This window comes from Coenobita brevimanus, chromosome 22 (assembly GCF_032717465.1).
Source record: "Coenobita brevimanus isolate Jiangsu-jjx chromosome 22, ASM3271746v2, whole genome shotgun sequence".
Taxonomy (NCBI): domain Eukaryota; kingdom Metazoa; phylum Arthropoda; class Malacostraca; order Decapoda; family Coenobitidae; genus Coenobita; species Coenobita brevimanus.
In genome coordinates this window covers 43180437-43196631 of record NC_136975.1, presented here as the reverse complement: position 1 = coordinate 43196631, position 16195 = coordinate 43180437, and the positions used below count along the sequence as shown (strand labels likewise).

Genomic DNA, 16195 nt, shown 5'->3' with positions numbered 1-16195 from the left:
TTGGCAGCCAACAGCCTACTCCCGCCTCTGTAGCAAGCATTTCATATCAGGTGAACCGATGATTTGTGAGAGCATATTTACCGTTCTTAGCAGTTGTAGGTGTCATGGGATATCCTAATTATGTTAGTGTCACAGAGCAAAAGACCCACATGGCCATGTGTATGTGTGGGAGAAGAGGGGGAGGGTCCATGTCACAGGCCTTGTTTTGTTTTTATTCCAGAGTTTTACCCAGATCAAATTGGACATAGCAGTGATGGTCAAGAATGTTAGATGCGTAAGTAAAACCGATTAAATTACAGGTTAGGTCCTACTTAAAGTTAGGTTAGGTTAGGTAAGGAGGTTAGGTTATATATTTGTTTTTTCAATGTTTTTCAGTGTGATTCATTTGAAACTGATATTTGTGTTATGGTGGATGATTTTAATAATAGTGCAGTACAGAAAATTGTTCAACATTTCAGTATAAAACTGTTATATACCACTGTGAGCCTGTGTGCTAAACAATGTTTCCATTACAACAGAAGCATAATTACTAGTACTAATATTTATAATTTTCTATTTTATTTAGAAATGTATGTTGCTCCACAGAAAGCAAAACTGTCAGTATATACATGCTCCAGTTGAATATACATTTTTCACTTAGTACAAAAATACTTTAATTACATATAAGAGATAAATAATGTACTTTCAACAGCCCCCAATATTTATCTTTTACCAGGTATGTAACTACTAACATTTTTTTGTTAATAAAAATGTAAAATCATTAAAACTATATTGTTGAAGTTTTTCAGTTTTATGTTGTGGTAGCCTACTCATCAGCATGAAATAAATTACCTTAATTTAAATCTGTGACAGTGTTATGTTTCAGTTGTAAAAGTTAACTTCAAAAGCAATTTTGACAGTTTTGGCATATACTATCAATTATGCATTTTATGTAAAACTACTTTAAACGTACAGTATATTGGCTGTGTGTATGTATCTAGGCCTATAATTACTGAAATTTCCAAAATAAATAAATTTTTTTGTAAATTTCCAGATTCACACCCAACTCACCCTGAAGCTTAAAATTTTCATTTTTTAATGTTTTATAGTGTGATTAATTTGAATCTGATATTTGTCAGAAATTGCTTTTTATTATTATTATTCCAAACCAAGCTAACCCAGTCAACCTAACCAAGGACCTAACTTGAAGATTAAGAAGAGAGGATAACTGCAGTAGGCCACTAGGCCCATGCTAGGCAGCTCTCACAAGAGTGTGACTACAAGAATGACAAATTTTGTATGCATCCCATACCTGTCATACTCTTATCTAGCCTATGCTTGAAACTTTCTAAATAGGGGGCTGCAACTACGGTACCTTACTGGGAAACCTACTCCATTCATTAACTACTCGATTAGTCAGTGTATACAGTTCCTCCCCAAGTGGCCCCAGTTCAGTAATTTACTGATTACCAAGACGATTTACAAGTACCATATGTCAGTTCCAGCTATCTACATTGTGCATATACAATGTGACATGTCTGCTTACCTTGAAGAATGCCTTGGTGAACTTTGATGGAGTGTTTACCAAATAGTGATAGAGATCACTATATCAGAGATCTGGTTTCAGCCCCCATTCCTTGAAACTGGTGAGTTTCTCCCGAGAAATAGTGTAAGGATCCAGCCCCAAACACTTGTTCCTGTACAGATCTTGGTGGCCTTGATTCAGATTTCTGCATATATCTGACAGTTTCATCTCTGACAGCGCTGTCCGGACAGCCATTAGTGCGAGGAGTTTGCCGTCCAATATGGAGTCATAAACAAAATCGCGTGATTTCTGTGACGTCAGTGGAAAAGGTTTGTTGTGTCCTGGTATTGGCCAATGCTGATAGAAAAAAAATTCAGATCCCCCCAATGGGGTCAAGGTTATTATAAAAAACAGTACATGGAGACTAATGACTGCTGGACAGTTACAGAGTTATTATTATTATTATTATTATTACTGTCTTGTAGACTGAGTGACAAGCCAAATGGTTTCCTGTACACCAGGAAATCATTTACTACAGTGTGTGGTAACCACATAACCAAATCATTGCGCCTGGTGGTTTAGTGGGCAATTAAGGCGCCTCAGTCGGATTGAACTGGTGCAGGTTTATATCCAAGAGGTGGTTGGAGTTTATTGCTCATGTAATGCCACTCAGGGATGAGTGAGGCTGGTCACTCTTATCTCAAATGTCAGGACCAACTTGCCTAGCCCCGGGTTCCCTCGATTCTCATGGGGCAACACTGGATTAGATGATGAATGAAATTATTATTATTATTATTATTATTATTATTATTATTATTATGTTTTTAATGTTGTTACTGCTGTTTCTACTGCTGCTACTACTATAACGAAGTTGTGCCAGTTGAGTAAAAAACTGGTTTTTGCCTCTGTAGTGCATAATAGTAAACATGTCTGAATTAAGTGCGTAAGTTTTCATGGGATAATTTTGGTGGTTTTTATAGGGAGGTACAGTACTTCTTATGAGCAGAGTTTTTATGAGGACATTGAAAGTAGAGATAAAACTACTGAACGGATGAATGATTAGATGAGCACATTTATGGTAAATGAATGTTTTTTGTGTCTTGTTTCCCTATATTTTCAGATCCCTGGTGATCTGGCAATTTAAGTTGCTGGTCTGGGTCACCATTAGTTGGAATGTGAATTTTTGAATGCATGTTATGCCATTGTGAGTGTAAGTCAGTCATGTACATTTAAATGTTAGGATCACAGTACTTAATTTAAATTAAGGCTCCTGGACTTTTCAAAGAGTAATTTATCTTTTTTTTTTTTACCATGTACTGTCATTTTGACAGACTGTCTGCCCATTGATGGTTGATGTTAGAATGATGTATGAATGCTTATCAAGCCCACATCATTGGACATGCTGGTGATAGTTCTCCCACTTTTATACTTTCCAATCGGGTGGATCCAGGAATTTTCGGTGGGAGGGTCTGATTCGCTGATTCAACCAAAGACTTGACGCGACATACTGATATTTCAATGTTGAAATTGCCTCTTTATTCAATGATGCATGGCCGGTGGGGGGGGATGCATCCCCCCCATCCCCCCACTGGATCCATCCCTGCTTTCCATGTTTCTGAATCTTACCTTATCCCATCTTTAACTGGGAAAAAAGGTTATGTTATTGACTTACTGATTCTTTCAGATGAGGTGAATATAGCAGTGTTCATCACATTGTGTATGTTTCTTGTAACACTGCTGTTGGTTTATGGAGCCTTCCGCCACCAGCCATCTCACCTCATGCCATTCTTCTTCCTTCAAGTGTTTGACTTCTGCATCTCTAGGTAAGGACACACAGTCAGTTGGTATTTGTTACATAAGCAAGGTATTGCATTTCCTGATTCATTGAATCTCTAGCTTACAGTTACAGTAGAACCTCATGAGAAAAATCCTATTAAACCATTAAGCATCCTGTGAGTTTCTTGTTAATAACAGCTACAAGTTATCACAGGATGTGATGTACCTAAGTTGGTAAAATATGTTAAGATGCCATTTTATGGTAGAATTAGCTATGAATTATTTGAGAGGAGCATGTGGTCAAATGGAGAGAGAGAGACTGACAAATGAGGAAGTGAAGGAGCGTTGTGGTGTGGATGTTGATCTGTGCCAATGCTGCCTGGCACATGATTAAACCTGGGTTTATTTACAAGTCAAAGAACCCTCGGGTATTCAAGTGCTGCAGCAAGAACCTCCTTCCTGTCCACTGGATGAGCAGCAAAAAGGCGTGGACCACCAGTGTCATCTTCCTGGACTGGTTCCACAACTGCTTTTCGCTGGAGGTGCGTTCGTGCCTGCAAAGCTTGGGCCTGCCCAGCAGAATTTTACTGGTGCTGGACAACACTCCCAGCCACCCACATTCTCTCAAGAGAATGTATGATGACGTGGAGGTAGTTTTCCTGCCACCAAACACAACCTCCTTGATTCAGTCACTGGGCCAAGGTGAAATAAGCGCCTTTAAGGCTTATTACACTCATCAGTCCATGGCCAGGATGCACTTTGCCCTCAATGATAATCCTGACCTTAGCATCATGGATTATTGGAAGGGCTTCACAATCATTGACTGCCTCACGATTGAAGGAGGTGAAGCCACAGACAGTGAATTCCTCTCAGAAGAATCTGTGGCCAGCAAGTGTGCATGATTTTGCAGGTTTCACATCATGTGAGCAGGTACAGCAGGCAGTTCGGAGGACTGTGCAGCTGGTGAGTCAAGTCGGAGGTGAAGGTTTTGAAGACATGGAGGAACTGGAAGTCATGGAGCTCATTCGTGGCCATGAGGTGGAGCTGTCTGAGGAGGAGCTGGTGGAGCTTGTTCCAGTTGGCGAGTGAGGAGGAGGAGGAGGAGGGTGACAGTGATGCTCCCAGTGGACAGCCACAGGAAGGCCTCACGCTGGAGAGTTTGACGAACGTGATGCAGATCACCTCCAGCCTCAAGTCCACCATCTGCGAGATGGACCCCTCCATGGTGAGGGTAATTAAAATTGAAAACAATATTGACCAGGCCATAGCACCCGACAAGTCAGTGCTCACGGACATGAAGAAGCGCCAGTCACAATTGCCTGTCGCCATGTTCCTCCATCGATGGACCACACCTGCAACAGCTCCTTCACCTGTGCCTTCACCTGTACCCTCACCTGTGTCACAGCCTCAGCCAATGCTTCCACCTGTGTCCAAGCCTGAGCCTGCAGTGGCATCTTCTTCCTCTTCCTCAGTGAATGACCTTGACGACCCTCCACCTGTTGGTGGTGGTGGCAAGAGTGGAGATGAGGAGTCAAGCTAGACTCCTTATGCCATGCAGTTACACTTCACATCACCTTCATTGTCATCTGTCATTGGTAACTGCATGGCTAATAATCTTCATCATGATCATTGTCATCATCGTCATCATCATCATCAAGCAAGTTGTCTGTGTTCGAAGTGAGCATTTTTTTTGTAATGAGTAAGGTTATGATAAGGTGTGGTGAATTATTTAGCAGATGACCTCCACCGAATCACACTGCTTTGTGTGCCTGCCTCGCACTTCAGCCGTTTTCTGTGGAAGTCACCTGCAAAATATTTACTCCAACCTCTTACAGTCTTACTCATAAGCGTACTGTATAAATTATCACTGTTGTTTTGTGTTGCATAGGTAATGATTTAGATAGTTTAGGCTAATTTTAGGTGTCCAAATTGATTTTATTGACTTCTGGTATAACTGTAGTTTTAGTATTTTATAATGTATCAGCTGTATCAGTTTGTCACCTGCATGGTTATGTACACTTCCAACTCATAGAACCTTACCAGTTAGTTATTTTGTGTTGAATAGGGTTTGTTTTTGATGGTTTAGGCTGTTTAGAGGTGTTGAAATTGATTTAAGTGCCTTCTAGGGGTTATTTCTTTACATGTGGCATGGATCTAGGGGGATCAGAAATTATTTGTGGAAAATCCAGTTTCGCGGGGGTCTGTGTCCCCCAACCCCCGCAAAAGGGAGGGGTCACCTGTACTTTGGAAATATTTAACCGTTATGGAAGCCATATTGAAGAGCCATAACAAATCCTGCCTTCGTCACAGTTGCTGCTTCTTGTGATTTCCCCGATTTGAAGACGAAACAGACCCTGTAGTGCAAGACTGCAATGGAACAAGATGACTTTGGAAGACATGATAGTTGTGCGGAGGTGAGGAGGTACTTCATGGAAGTATGATTTTCATGGGAATAACTGAAAACAGACCCTCAATATGTACTTTTTAGATCCATACAGCCTTTGCTTTCATTAAGCAAAAAATTATTACTTAATTGAAATGAAGAAGGTATTGTAACAAATCTTTTCATTTATGACGAGTTAGTATTCAAAATCCATTCACTCTCCCAAATTACACAGAAAAATACCCTGGCATTTAGAGTTCTGTTATCCTTTACACAACTGTGATCTAAACCATTTGCAGCTGTCAGATGTCACCAGAGAGACTCACCTCTCCAAATAGTTCCAACCATGACAGAGGGTGTGACAACCCTCCCTTCACCCCCCAAACTTTTGCTCTTGAAAGCGCCGTCATGTTGTGTGGCACTACAGCTGGTGAAACGCTGCTGTGGTTACATCTTTGTCTTATATAAATTATGAACCATTTACCATCAGTTTTGCACACTTCCCATCTATCATTTGGGGTACTTTACTAGATGCACATAGGTATGGCCTCTGAAAGTAATAAAGTAATAACAATAAAGTTGGTAGATGGGATACTCCCCATCCAGTCACTCAGTGTAGTGCAGCTTTGGGTGTCTGCTCTTTCCTCCCATCCTTCCTTCCTCCCATGTCTTTCTTTCCTTCATCTTTTCCTCTTCCTTCTGCCTACAGGTGACTTTACACTCCCTCTTCTGTCTTTCTTTCCTTCATTCTTTCCTCTTCCTTCTGCCTGTGAGTGGCTCTTCAGTGAGTGACACGCCAAATGGTTTCCTGTACTCCAGGGAACCATTTACTATGCTGGATAGTAACCACATAACCACATTACAGCACCTGGCAGTTTAGTGGGTAAATAAGGCGCTTCAGTTGGATTGAGCCTCTGTAGGTTTATATTCAAGGGGTGGTTGGGGTTCATTGTTCATGTAATGCTACTCAGGGATGAGCGAGGCTGGTCACTCTCATCTTAAATGTTCGGACCAACTTGCCTAGCCTCAGGCTTCTACGCTCCTCATGGGGCAACTTAGGATTAGATGATGGATGGATTGACATCTCTCATATACATTACAAACTTCATCAGTAAAAAATGTGAAAGTGGCAATAATGAAACCCTATAATCATTCGTCACAGTAACTCTCTCCAGGTCATAGCATCTTGAAAAGAGAAAAGCTTTCAGCCGTCTCGTAAAGGATTCAACCAAAGAGAGTTGGCTTATGGACAACGGCAGTCTATTATAAAACCAAGGGGCTCTGTACACAAAAGAACAATCAAAGAAAGATGACTGGTGACTAGCTCCAGGCTCGTCAAGACGCAAGGGATCATTTTCACTACGTAACATCACACCTGTGCATGCTGATGGGAATTTCAACAATTTAGTAAGATACTTTGGTCAACCAAACTTAAGAACTTTGAATATAATAAGACACAGTTTAAATTTAATTCTAGCCTTTACTGGTAATCAATACAGCTCAATCAAGAACGGGGTAGTTGAGGTGCTCTGGGAGAGACCAAAGATTAGTCTTGCTGCCCTGTTTAACACAGACTGAACTTTTGTTAGTACTGTATATTACCGGTATTTGGAAAACCATTCCACATTGAATTACAGTAAGCAGCATGAAACAAGACCACTGCAGGGACCATTGCTAAGAGGCAACATCTATTCTGGAATTTTCTCACAGATTACAGATTTCTGATATGCAAACTACACCGTCTGTTAACATGAATAATATGTTCTTTGTAATTTAACTTAAAGATTTCTGATATGCAAAGTACATCTTCTGATAACTTGAATAATATGTTCTTTGTAATTTAACTTTAAATTAAAGTAAACACCCAGATTTCAGACAGAACTGACTGGATGAAGCTGGGACACACCAGTGTTCAAAGCTAGGGCATTATCAGTGTCGTTACCCCTTCTGTTTCCTGTGATGTTGATGATCTCAGTTTTCCCATCATGCAGCTTAAGTTTCTTGCATGCCATCCAGATTTTGATATCAGACATTAGCTTTTCATGCTTAGTTTTGGTATCATTAATATCTGACATTTTAGCATAGAGCTGAATGCCATCAGCATAAAAATGATAGGACACATTGTGAGCATCAAATAAAGATGATAAACTACTCCTGTAGACTGGAAATTGAACTGGACCCTAAACTGATCCCTGAGGGACTCCGGACAGAAGGGGAGCAGAATCTGAGCTAGTGTGATCGACAGCTGCCCTCTGAGACCTGTCTGATAGATACTACTTAAGAAGCAAAAGAGCTCTGTCACAAATGCCATAAAAATACAGATCATCCAGCAGTAGTTTTTGATCTACTGCATCAAAAGGTACAGACAGATCCAACAGAACTAGGAGAGGACATCCCACTACGGGTGTTTGCCACCAAGTCACTATGAATCCTTGTTAATGCAGTTTCAGGTGAATGGTATTTTCTGTATGCTGATTGAACAACAAGAACAACTCTGGTATGTTCCTGTAGTGGTAAGAGTTAATCAAGTATGGCCTGCTCAATAATCTTGGATAAGAACGATAGGTTGGAGACCGGATGATAATTTGTCATGTTCCAGACATCAAGACTGGGTTTCTTGAGTTGGAGCCTAAGCAAGGCATGTTTCTCAGACTGCACAGAATTACTTTCTAAGAAGCACCTGTTTATTATGCTGCAGATAAAGTCTGCTGCATGCTTATACACTTCAGGCATTTATGACACGTAACACGGATCAAGTGGGTAAAATGTTTTGTTAAGCTCTCTGATGTAACATTTGACTTTATTTACATCCAGCAGATGAAATGTTGAAAGCAAAGTAATGGAATAACTTATTGTATCACTTTCTTGACTTAAAAGGTTCACTTCCTTCTTCTTGCAGCATGACGATGATTGGATACCTGTCCTATCTCCCAAACATTCGTCAGCTGATTCTGGAAAGCCCAGCATTCCCCTTGCAGCAGCAGCTTCTCGCCATGAATACCAAATGCCTGACCTTCTTTGCTATGCTTATTTTTATATCCACACTTATGGCCAAAGTAAGTTGATTTTGTAATATTTTGCTGCTATAAAAATAAGAATTTCATTTGTTGCCATATATGTTGTATGGTGTCATCGTCTTTATCCCAGCCCAGTCCCTAATATTTCAGGGGAGTTGGTAGGATCCAGATATAAGGAAAACACAAAATTATGATGAAGTGAAGAATATTTAATGACTGAAAAAAATCCTTATGGTTTAACAACATAGTGTGTATATATATATATATATATATATATATATATATATATATATATATAAATAATAGGTGCAGGCGCTCACCATCCACTCACTCAGTGTAGTGCTGCTCTCGGGTGTCTGCCCTGTCCTCTCCTCCATCCTTCTTTCCTTCCATCTTCTATCTTTCTTTCCATCATTCTTTCTTCGTCCTTCTGCCTACTGGTGACTTTACACTCCCTCTTCTGTCCTTCATTCCTTCCTCTTCCTTCTGCCTATGGGTGACTCTACAGAGAGTGACAAGCCAAATGGTTTCCTGTACACCAGGAAACTATTTACTACGCTGGGTGGTAGCCATATAACCAAATTATGGCGCCTGGTGGTTTAGTTGGTAATTATTGTGCTCCAATCGGATTGAGGTGGTGAAGGTTTATATCCAAGGGATGGTTGGGGTTTATTGCTCACGTAATGCCACTCAGGGATGTGTGAGGTTGGTCACTCTCATCTTAAATGCCTAGCCCCGGGGTCCTACGCTCCTCATGGGGCAACGTAGGAGTAGATGATGGATGGATAATATATATCTATATATATATATATATATATATATATATATATATATATATATACAGTAGAACCTCTCTCATTCAGACTATATGGGGGGAAGGGTTGTCCGAATTAGCAGATTGTCCGGACCATCAGGATAATCTCCAGTTCATACCAAACTCTATCTACATATGGTATGTTTGTTAATTATTAACATATGTGGCATATGTCAACCCTGCATAACTGCAAAAGATGAAAGGATACCGGTACTAAAATAACAAAACTAATCATGTAAGATAGTTTTGTATTGCATAATTTACAGGTAAGGCCATGACAAGAAACTAGCCTACATTTTAAATTGTAGTAAGTGACTAAGGCCCGTGTAGGCAAAAAAATAAATTAATTAATTAACTGTAATATTTGGAATAAAAATAAAACTTATGTAGGCAAAAAATACATTGTCATCTTTGGCATATTGATAACACTCATATGGGCAAGAAGCTAATGTTTGATGTACAAGTAAAGCACATTTAAGTACAAAAAACAACCTACAGTAATCACTAAACACTGCAGAATATTCTGACCCATTTTTGTGTAAGCAAACTCCTCCTTTTAACACCTTTATTCATTACAGAAGCTACACTTGCATTCAGGGGCATGGTAAGGAGGATTAACTTTTGAAATACAGCGTAAAAATATAAATGGTTGGTGAACTAGTTGATGGAACGAATGCTAGCGTGTGTTTAAACAGGCGCCCATGTAGCGACCTAGCGTGATTCGAGACTAAACGAATGACGATCGCTTTCCGCGCTGATACTGAAAATGACTTTAGAATTAATTTCAACATATTTTTGGAGCTTATTATTTTTAAATTTTGTCCGTATTAACAGAAATCCGGATTAAAGGGGTCCGGACCAAAGAGGTTCTACTGTATATATATATATCTATATATAGATATATATACAATCAATCAATCAATCATTTCCTGTGGCACCCTCGGGGATGCATAGGGCCTCGATGAACTCACACCACCACATCCTATCTTGTGCTAACTCCTCAAGATCTCCCCAACACTCATCTCCAGCTTCCCGTCTCATTGTCCTCACCCACGTCTCTTTTGGCCTTCCTCTACCTCTCCTACCAGGTGCCACCCACCCTGGTGTACCTCGTACTATTCCCTGTCTCCTATACACATGTCCTAGCCACTTCCATCGTGAGAATCTAACATATTCATCGATCGGCTGCACTCCCGTTATTTCTCTAATTCTACTATTTGGTATCCTTTCCCACCACTTAACTCCTAATATTCTTCTAAGTGCTTTATTTTCAAACACCAAGAATTTATTTTCCACAGTCACTGTGCTGTACCAAGACTCGTGTCCATAAATTAAGATTCTCCTAACCATTACCTTATAAAGTTTGATTTTTGTATGCACAGAGAAATTGTTATTATTCCAAATATTTTTAAGCATTCCCATTGCCTGATTAGCCTTCTTTAACCTTTCCTCGAATTCAAAGTTCAAGGAACCATCCTTGGCTAAATAAGTACCTAAATATTTAAACCTTTCAACTTGCTTTACAACCATACCTCCAATTACACATTCCTGCGCATTTTCCATATTCATATTGATTATTTCAGTTTTTCCACAATTAATAACCAAACCCACCTTGCGACCTTCACTCACCAAACAGTCCAACACTCTCTGCATCTCTTCTGGCCCATCACAAATCAAAACTATATCATCTGCATAATCTAAATCCAAAAGTTTCCTGTTCTCTCCCCAAAGTATACCTGCACCGGTTTCTGTTCCAACACGTTTCATAATGTAATCAATGACCAATATAAATAGTAAAGGCGATAGAACACCACCTTGAATTACTCCGGACTTGACTTCAAACGAATCACTCAGACAACCATCAACCATCACTTTACAAAATGTGTCCTCATGCATGTTCATAATGACCCTCACAAACTCCTCTGGTATTCCATAATGTCTCATGATCTTCCCCATAGACTCTCTCGAAACACTATCAAAAGCCTTTTCAAAATCAACAAAACAAAGACTTAACGGTACTCTCATTTCATTAACTTGCTGCATCAAATGCCTAACTATAAAGATCTGGTCATTGCAACCACGTCCCTTTCTAAAACCAGCCTGTTCATCCCTCAGAATACCCTCAACCACCGGCTCCAACCTATTTAACAACACTCTACTGAAAACTTTCAAAGCTATCGGTGACAGAGATTCCCCTCCAATTACCACATTCACTCAGGTCTCCTTTCTTCGGAACTTTAACAATTACACCATTCTTCCAAACTGATGGTAGTAACCCCGTCACCCATATCTTATTGAATAGCTTGGTCAAGATCATTATTAATCTATCCCCCTCCACTTTAAACATTTCCGGAAATAAACCATCCTCCCCTGGTGCCTTATTATTCTTTAACTGTTTTACTGCTTTCTCCACTTCTGCAAGCCTCAACTCTCCTGTTTCTATATTTAAATCTTCCTGAGCAGACGGTATATCCTCTTCTGGTGGTATTGGTCTATTAAGAACTGTCTCAAAATGCTCTTTCCATCTATTTTTAATACCTCCATCTTTGGTCAATAAATTTCCTTCCCTGTCTCTAATTGGTATTTCCTTGCGTTTACCTGCATTACCACTCAGTTCTCTAATCGATTCATATGCTATTCTTTGACTCTGTCCATCATTTTTGTTTATTAGGATTTCAGTCTCTGCAACCTTTTCATCCACACATCTTCTTTTATCTCTCCTAGCTAACCTTCTTACTTCTGAATTCAAACTCCAGTACGCAGCTCTTGCTAATTCAATCTCTCGTTCATCAACGCATTGCATCTCACTCCTCAATTTAGCCTCACCTCTCTTTTTTATCATATACCACGTTTCCTCTGATATCCATTTCTTTCTCCTGAATCTGTCTCCTTCCAATCGTACATTCAGCAGTCTCATGCAAAACTTTGTTCACATCCTCCCACATCTCATATATACACTATATATATATATATATATATATATATATATATATATATATATATATATATATACACTATATATATATATATATATATATATATATATATATATACAATATATATATATATATATATATATATATATATATATATGTATATATATATATATATATATATATATATATATATATATATATATATATATATATATATATATATATATATATATATATATATATATATATATATATATATACACTATATATATATATATATATATATATATATATATATATATATATATATATATATATATATATATATATACACACTATATATATATATATATATATATATATATATATATAAACTCTATATATATATATATATATATATATATATATATATATATATATATATATATATATACAGGTTTCTCTCGTTTTACGCTGTATCGTTTTACGATACTTCGCATTTACGATCCTTCTTCTTTAGTACCAAGTGTTCATTTTACGATTGAGCTCCCTCGCATTTACGATTGGGCATGTGGAAGTCCTGCACTCACAGGCAGATCAGCTGAGAGATGCATTGCATACCCGCCCCACCCACACAGTTTCCCACGCTTTTGCCAGTCTCACCCGCGTGCTTGTTCAGCATACAAACTCAGTGCATCTGTGTGCATCAGTGCCAATGACATTACTATTTCTCCCGTTCTTCATATTTTGCACCCCTAGTGCCACCACTGTGATGTCTTGTAAACGCCCTGCAACATCTGGTGCTGGTGATATGAAGCCAAAGAAAGCAAGAACGTCCTTAACCCTGGAGTCTAAGCTTAATATTGTGAAGCAGCACGAAGCAGGTGAGGGGGCAAACTCCGTTGCTCGTTCCTTGAGTCTTGCACAGTCGACTGTATCGACTGTTATAAAGCATGCTGTCAACATTAAGAAAGCTAGGGAGACAAGCACAACTCAACAATACTTAAAACATCATCATTATTATTGCATTTTAGATCACTTGTATGGGTCTTGGGTTCCTTATACACGAGTCCAGGAACGCATCCCTATTTTTCCCATTAAACCATAATTTCGCTTTATGATATTTCAGTTTACGATTGCCTTTTTAGGAACGCATACCAATTGTAAAACGAGGGAGACCTGTATATATATATATATGTACACAGTGGGCTCACACAGTATGTGAGTGGATGGGCGGTCCACGACCTCGCGCACTGTGCTTTCGCGTACAGTGAATACATAATCTTATGGGCAAAATAACATATGAGCAGGACCCCCTCAAGCCTTGATATTTTTTTTAACCTTAGAGACATAATAAAAGGAAGGTTTACATATACTACAGATATAGCTAAATATACTTTGGCATGTGTTCTCTCAATTCCTAAGACAAAATTTGGCCTTTGGGAAATTTCATTTTTACCCCTATGTCTGCGCACCACGGACACCTCCAAAAAATCACCATGAGCAGTTAACGGGTTAACATCTGCATTTTTAACATACTGGGTTTTAAATATCCGCGGGTGGATATAACTTAAACGGTTTAAAATATCCGCAAGCGGATACAGTACCGGGGCTGGATTTACTAAAGCATTTTATCTCGTTGAACTCTGCTAACACTGATCACTGCAAATGAAACATTATCCCAGGCACAGTTCACAGCTGTTTTAGTGATGGCATTTTCCAGTGAATAAAATATAACTCTCTTCCTTTTGGCCACTTCATTTATTTATGCCATTAATTCATCAGACGAAAAGTTAGGACAGGCTAGGAGTATTTCTTTTCTTCCATGTACCCTCGATGAGCTGGTCTAAACCGGTTTGGTTCCCTTCCCCCCCCCCTCTCTCTCTCTCATACCTCTTGATGAACTGGTTCAAACCGGTTTGCTGCCCCCCCCCCACTCGTAAGTAATACGAAGCAATACACACCCAAATTGCACTGAAATACAAGAATGGCTGAGAGTGTTATTTTATATTATATTGCGAAATACTGTGATAAAATACAAGTGATTTAGTGATATTTTTGCTATAATCAGAGAAGTCGTGATGCTAAGCGCTTTAGTCAGCGAACATTTTTGCAGTTGCAAACTGTGCAGCAATGCTATGAAATGACTCATGACATTACAGTAAGACCTCACTACAATGGACTAATTGGGGCCCAAACCATTCCGAAAAATGCGAAAATCCAATATAAGCGACATCTGGACTTCCTCCTGCTAATTTGGACGTTTTCCAATATATCAGACATTAGTGCTGATCGCACAAACGTTTTTTTAAACTGTTTTGACTACCATTGCGGTATGGTACTGTGTTATAACTTCATTATATTAATCAAATGGTATAATATATATAATAATACTGTTCTGTACACTGATAACCATATCTTTTATTTACCTTACTGTGGTGAGCATACCTGAAGTGCTCAGGCAGTCTGGACTGCTTCTGCCTTTATCGGACTTTTTCCAATATACAGTATTGGAATTTAGTCTGGTGGCTCCTCAATTCTGATAAAAGTGAATTCCGGTCTATTGAAGTCCATTATATTGAGGTTTTACCGTATTAGTAATGTGACTATGAGTGTAAAGTATGAGGTTAGCTTGAGATGTAACTACCAGTTAAGAATGACAAGTGGGGGGTTGGGTGGGGTAGAGGTATGGGGGCTGTGAGCTGGGGTGGAGGTGGGTGGAGCTTGTTTCTTCCCCCCCTTTCCTCTTCCTTGGATATATAGGGGTACAAAGGAGGCACCCCTGAGGAGAACTTAGTGATCGTGAGTGTACATGATCATTAAATAAACCATTAAAATTACATGGGTTATTGTTTTACTCACTGGAAATGCATAGAAGTATTGATGAATAGTTGCAGGCAGGTACATCCAAGTCCAAGAGCAGGTCCAAGCCAGATAAACCCTTAGATAAAGTCCTGAAAATTAAAAAAAAAAAAAGACCAGAAAAATAGAAAAATTTTGCCTTGACAGATTCGGAGTGTTGGGATTTTCGGATTATTGGTGGCAGGATTGGAGGACTCTTATTGTATACTGTATACAAAGGAGACACTTTTCATCATCATCATCATCATCATCATCATCTAATCCTGTGAGAAGCATATGACCCTGGGGTTAGGCAAGTTGGTTCTGACATTTAAGATGAGAGTGGCCAGCCTCACTCGTCCCTGAGTGGCATTACGTGAGCAACAAACCCCAAGCACCCCTTGGATATAAACCTGCACTGGCTCAATGTGATTGGATTGCCTGGAAATGCATTTAATCACTAAAATCATTTCCATTCATTCATCATCCAGTCCTGTGTTGCCCCATGAGGAGCACAGGGGCTTGGGGCTATAGGCTTTCTATATTATGAAGGCAGTTTGGGTGGGGCCGCCTAAGACCTTGCACCACTAGCTCAGTTGCCACATCACCGCCACACACGCGCCTCTCTCTCTCTCTCTCTCTCTCATATTTATGTAAACTACTACTACTGTAATTTTATTTTATTTTTTTATTTTTTTTTATTTATTTATTTTTTTGATGGGCAAGCTTCCATGGTGGGAGACTGACCAAGTATGACTTGCACACGCGGTGCTATCCCGTGTCACTTTTTGTTTTTTTGATGGGCAAGCTTCCATGGCGGGAGACTGACCGAGTATGACTTGCACACGCGGGGCTATCCCCTGTGTCACCATTGTAAAAGCAACACTGACAAGTCTGATGGGATTTACAATATACTATAGCTTTTTTTTTTAATTACATCTGTAC

General features: G+C 39.2%; 1 protein-coding gene across 1 annotated transcript in view; it reads left to right on the top strand.

Moving 5' to 3' along the window:
• The window catches only part of LOC145392487 (uncharacterized), an 80204-nt gene that overhangs the window by 36685 nt on the left and 27324 nt on the right, over positions 1-16195 (top strand). Inside the window, exons 6-7 of the mRNA XM_080266881.1 lie at positions 3189-3327; positions 8563-8719. Coding sequence (XP_080123007.1) covers positions 3189-3327; positions 8563-8719 — 296 coding nt within the window. The remainder of the gene's footprint in view (positions 1-3188; positions 3328-8562; positions 8720-16195) is intronic.